Source organism: Physeter macrocephalus, chromosome 16 (genome assembly GCF_002837175.3).
Source record: "Physeter macrocephalus isolate SW-GA chromosome 16, ASM283717v5, whole genome shotgun sequence".
Classification (NCBI taxonomy): Eukaryota; Metazoa; Chordata; class Mammalia; order Artiodactyla; family Physeteridae; genus Physeter; species Physeter macrocephalus.
The window spans coordinates 94,394,774-94,400,773 of NC_041229.1; the positions used below are offsets into that span (position 1 = coordinate 94,394,774).

General features: G+C 35.4%; 1 protein-coding gene across 6 annotated transcripts in view; it reads left to right on the top strand.

Moving 5' to 3' along the window:
• The window catches only part of TTC17 (tetratricopeptide repeat domain 17), a 163,403-nt gene that overhangs the window by 73,668 nt on the left and 83,735 nt on the right, over positions 1 to 6,000 (top strand). For all 6 annotated transcript variants that reach the window (XM_007126403.4, XM_007126405.4, XM_055091536.1 and 3 more), the window contains one exon: positions 2,220 to 2,406. In XM_007126403.4, the coding sequence (XP_007126465.1) occupies positions 2,220 to 2,406 (187 nt within the window). The remainder of the gene's footprint in view (positions 1 to 2,219; positions 2,407 to 6,000) is intronic.

The window sequence follows — 6,000 nt, forward strand, 5'->3', positions numbered from 1 at the left end:
CGCTCTGCGGCATGTGGGATCTTCCCGGACCGGGGCACGAACCCGTGTCCCCTGCATCGGCAAGCGGACTCTCAACCACTGCGCCACCAGGGAAGCCCTAAAATATTTTTAATGATAAAGTAAATAGATGGTTTGTAGAATAAATGGTTTGTATGCAGCAAATACTAAGCATAGGTATATTTCTGCTAAAATGACTAAACTGAATACTTCGGGCTGCGTATAAAAACAAAGTCTCAACAAACAATTGGAAAATTGAATTTTAAGACTATTTACAATAACATCAAAAAAATCAGATATCTAGAAGTAAATCTAAAGGAAGATGCACAAGATTTCTACTGTGATTACAAAACATTGCTAAGAGAAAGAAAACCTAAATAAATGGTGATATACATCATGTTCATGGATTGAAAGATTCAGTATTGTTGAGATGTAAGTTCTCTTCAAATTGATTTATAGATTCAATTCGATCCCAAACTCCCAGCAATTGCATGTATATGTGGGTGTAAATTGATGAGGAGAGTCAAAAATCTACATAAAAATGGATCTAGAATAGCTCAAAAGTTGGGGTGTGAGGGGAAGAAAAAAACAGAGTTGGAAGGTTTATATTACCAGATTTCAAGACTTACTGTAATTAAATCAGTATGGTACTGGCACAAAGATCCTCAAATATATCAATGGAACACAATAGAGAAATTGGAAATAGGCCACTGCATATATGGGTCACCTGATTTATGACAAAGGCACACTAGTTCAGTGTGTGTGGGGAGCTTTTGGTTTTTCAATAAGTAGTAATGGAGTACTTGGATATCCCCTATGGAAAAAGAAATGAACCTGACTCCTACTCCATATCATACACAAGATTAATTTGAGGTGGATCATGTAGCAAAATGTGAAAGATAAAACAATAAAGCTTCTTGATGAAAACATAGGAGAAAGTCTTTGTTACCTTATAGCCGGCAAAGATTTCAAAAAGTACTAACTATAAAAGAAAAAAATATATAACTGAACTTCATTAAAATTAAGAATTTCTGTTTATCAGAAGAGACCATTAAGAGAATAAAAAGGCAAACAACAGACTTGGAGAAGATATTTGCAATAAATATTTCCAGCATAGGTCTCATGTCTAGTATATACATAAAGAACTCCTTCAAATCAATAAGAAAAAGGCAACCCAATTTTTTTTTTAATGGGGAAAACAACAGCACTTCAGCAATAAGGGTACCCAAAGGGCCAGTAAGCACATGAAAAAATATTCAACATTATTACTAATCAAGGAAATGCACATTAAAATCACAGTGAGATGCCACTTAAGTATCTCACTAAAACAGCTAAATTTAAAAAACTGACAATAACAAGTCAGTGAATTCTCACAGTTGTTGGTAGGATTGTAAGTCTATATGTCCACTGGGAAATGATTTCATTGTATCTCCTAAAACTAAATGTATACCTACCTTAAGAACCACTACTAAGTGTATACCCAAGGAAAATGAGTGCATATGTCTATCAAAAGACATTTACATGACTGTTCATAGTAGCTTTATTTATAGTAGCCCAAAACTGCAAACAATCCAAAAACTCCCTATCAGTAGGAGAATGGATGAACAAATTGTGGTGTATTCACATGATGAAACATTACACATCAATTTTTTTTTAAGAAGAATGAACAAATAGTACACAAAAAAATCTGGTTTCTTGAATATTAGATGTTGTGTTGAGTGAAAGCAGGTACAAAAGGGTACGTATTATACACGTAAGAGAACATGCTGTTTGATTCCATTTATATGAAGTTCAAGAACAGGCAAGGCAGAGCTGATCTATGGTGATAGTCACAACATCACATCAAGTGGTTACCTCTGGGGTTGGGGTTGGGTTGCCCAGGGGAACCTCTTGGGGCACCAGAAATGTTCTAAACGTTTTGTATCTTTAGATGAGTGGTGGTTACAGGGGTATATACATATATAAAAATTCATTGAGCTGTACGCTTAAGACTAGTGCATGTTACATACTTTATGTATTTTTTATCTTAGTAAAAAGGTAAAAAATAAATTTATGTTAAACAGTTTAGAATTAGCTGATGTAAATAAAATGAACAGTTGGGGTAACTTTTATGAGGTAACCTAAAAAAAGCCAAAAGACATATACTGTAAAGGTTTTGTAACTCTCAGAAAATATTAATTCATTAACATTTTCTGATTTTTTTTTTTTTTTTTTCTTTTCAGCCCCTGACCTTTTTAAGCCTGGGAAATGCTTACCTTGCTCTGAAGAATATCAGTGGGGCACTTGAGGCCTTTAGACAGGCTTTGAAATTAACTACCAAATGCCCAGAGTGTGAAAACAGCCTGAAGTTGATTCGCTGTATGCAGTTTTATCCTTTTCTGTACAACATCACCTCATCTGTTTGCAGTGGTAAGCAGCTGTTAAATGCTGGCAAAATAATGAGTTCAATCAGGATTCCCGTTTTGATCAACAGAACACAGAAAATGATTTTCTTTGTTTTTCCAAGGTTTTTACATAACCAGTGTAATTCTAGATACATAGGAAAGAAATTAATTAATAACTTGCTATGTACATGCCTTGGAGCATTAGGCTTAATTCTCTCCCAGAACCCTAGTTTGAGAAAGGCTGATTAAAGTATATTCGACTGGGATTGATAAGCTGTGAGATTTTTTTCTCTCCCCCAAATCTCTGATGTTTTACAACAGCTGATGTTTATGGTAAAAGATATTTTTTTCTGCCACAAATTCAAACTGTGTAATGAGATTTGAAGCAGTGTTTCTGTCCTCATTCACCGAAGTACGGCCCCTTGTCTTTGAGTGAAGGTGGTGTGGACCTTCACCGCACCTTTCAGGCAGTCGTCCAACGTGAAGTGGCTGTCCCATTTGCATTCTTCCGCTTCCTCCCACAGGCGCCACGCAGGTGTACATATGTGTATACATACACACGTGTGCAGCAGTGTGTCCACCTGAGTCAGAGCTACTTGAGTTAATGTCTCAACTATTGTAAATTTCTAAGAGTTCCATGATATTTTTTCTTCAATATTTTTTATTGACGTATAGTTGATTTACAGTGTTGTATTAATTTCTGCTGTACAGTAGAGTGATTCAGTTATACATATGTATACACTTTTTTTTAAAATTTTATTTATTTTTTTATACAGCAGGTTCTTGTTAGTTACCAGTTTTATACACATCAGTGTATACATGTCAATCCCAATCGCCCAATTCATCACACTCCCACCCCCACCCACCCCCCGCCACTTTCCCCCCTTGGTGTCCATACGTTTTTTTCTCTTCATCTGTGTCTCAGTTTCTGCCCTGCAAACCGGCTCATCTGTACCATTTTTCTAGGTGCGACATATATGCGTTAATATACGATATTTGTTTTTCTCTTTCTGACTTACTTCACTCTGTCTCTAGATCCATCCACGTCTCTACAAATGACCCAGTTTCGTTCCTTTTTATGGCTGAGTAATGTTCCATTGTATATATGTTCCACATCTTCTTTATCCATTCGTCTATCGCTGGGCATTTAGGTTGCTTCCATGTCCTGGCTATTGTAAATAGTGCTGCAGTGAACATTGGGGTGCATGTGTCTTTTTGAATTATGGTTTTCTCTGGGTATATGCCCAGTAGTGGGATTGCTAGGTCATATGGTAATTTTAGTTTTAGCTTTTTAAGGAACACATTGTATGAACACATTGAATATAAGGAATACATTCTTTTTTATATTTTTTTATTTATGGTTTATCATAGGATATTGAATGCAGTAGTTCCACGATATTTGATTATTTACTTATTTAACCTTCACTGGAAGAAAAAACATGAGTTTAACTTGAATTATGAGTGGTTCAGTTGATATACATGTGAATCCTCAGTACCTTGCTTTTGTAGAGCACACAGTAGGTGCTGTGTTTAATGTTCAAATTAGATTATAATATTTAACCAGAGGACTAGCTCAGCTCCTTCACTTCAGGTATTTAGAAGAAGAAAAAAAGTGACACACACTTCATTAAGTGACTTGTCTAAAAGACATCAGTAATTACTAGATTTGGCACCCAAACTGATTCACTATACCAGACTGCCTTAGGATTTTAATGGAAGGCAGGAAGTCATTTTAAATATCAGAGCTCTTTTTTTAGTGAAGAAACAAAAAATCTCTCAGACTCTATAGCTCAGTTGTAGATCACTGTTGAGCACCATCTAAACTAGAATTCGTTTGTGAATGCTGAAGGCCTAACAGTGTTTTTAGCAAGGCAGTATAGTGGGGTGGCTGGTTCTAGAGTCACACAGATTCATGTTTGAGCCCTGGCTCTGCCATTACTGTCTTTCTGTTCCCATTAAAGTAATTTGTGTCCTAATCTATAAAATGAAAGCCAGTAAAATCTCATATACTTTTTGGGAGGATTAAATGAGATTATTGTCACAGAGTAGGTGTTATGTAAAAGTAAGCCATTAGAAATTCATAATGAATACAAAATACGACTCTAAAGGTTAAGGATATTTATCTTCTTACATAATACTAGAAAATATGTTGTGGTCTTTAAAGTTTTGTAGGTTATATCTAAGGACGGCCTTATAAACAGGATTTCATTTTTTTCAATGAGCTGTTTATATTAAAATAGAATTTCTTATTTTCTTTACTGACTGTCATCTCCCTCACCTCTCTCCTTTTCAGTTATTGGGAAGAAGGGTTTTGTATGTATATAGTGATCCTTTGCTAAAAGGCTTTTCTTTAGTATTTGTTTTACATGCTTTTGCTTAGTATTTTAGTTTCTTGAAATTTATTGTTATTTTATGTCACTGATGTCAAGAGAGGAAATTCAGTTGTCTTAAGCTCTTTTTCCCCCAGAACATAATCTCAACTAGCCCAGGGAACTATTAACTTGAAACAGATCTTTCTCAAAATTGTAGTATCTGATAGTCCAGGTTATTCTAAGAATATTTTTTTAATTGCTTTTTTTTTCTTTTCTGTTCACTGTTTTTCTTAAAATAATTTTTTAATTTTTGGCTGCATTGGGTCTTCATTGCTGCGCACAGGCTATCTCTAGTTGCGGCGAGCGGGGGCTACCCTTGGTTGCAGAGTGTGGGCTTCACATTATGGTGGCTTCTCTTGTGGTGGGGCATGGGCTCTAGGCACGCGGGCTTCGGTAGTTGTGGCTCGCATGCTTAGTTGTTCCGTGGCATGTGGGATCTTCCTGAACCAGGGCTAGAACCCGTGTCCCCTGCATTGGCAGGCAGATTCTTAACCACTGCGCCACCAGGGAAGTCCCCAAGAATATTATTGAATCTGATACAATAACAATAAAAGAAAATAATTTGACTTGGGAAGAGGGAATACCATTTATGCTTCTTTCAGAGAGCTCATTTTAAAATTTTTTTTTAAATTAAAAAACATTAGCCCTTTTTACATTGTAATTAATTAGTTTAGAAAAGAATCCAACGTCAGTAAATTTAAGAATATTGAAATCATATCAAGCATCTTTTCGGACCACAACACTATGAGATTAGAAATGAATTACAGGGAAAAAAACGTAAAAAACTTAAACACAAGAAGGCTAAACAATACGTTACTAAATGACCAAGACATCACTAAAGAAATCAAAGAGGAAATTTAAAAATACCTAAAGACAAATGACAATGAAAATACGACGATCCAAAACCTATGGGATGCAGCAAAAGCAGTTCTAAGAGGGAAGTTTATAGCTATACAAGCCTACCTCAAGAAACAAGAAAAATCTCAAGTAAACAATCAAACATTACACCTAAAGCAACTAGAGAAGGAAGAACAAACAAAACCCAGAGTTAGCGGAAGGAAAGAAATCATAAAGATCAGAGCAGAAATAAATGAAATAGAAACAAAGAAAACAATAGCAAAGATCAATAAAACTAAAAGGTGGTTCTTTGAGAAGATAAACAAAATTGATAAACCATTAGCCAGACTCATCAAGCAAAAGAGGGAGAGGACTCAAACCAATAAAATTAGAAATGAAAAAGGAGAACT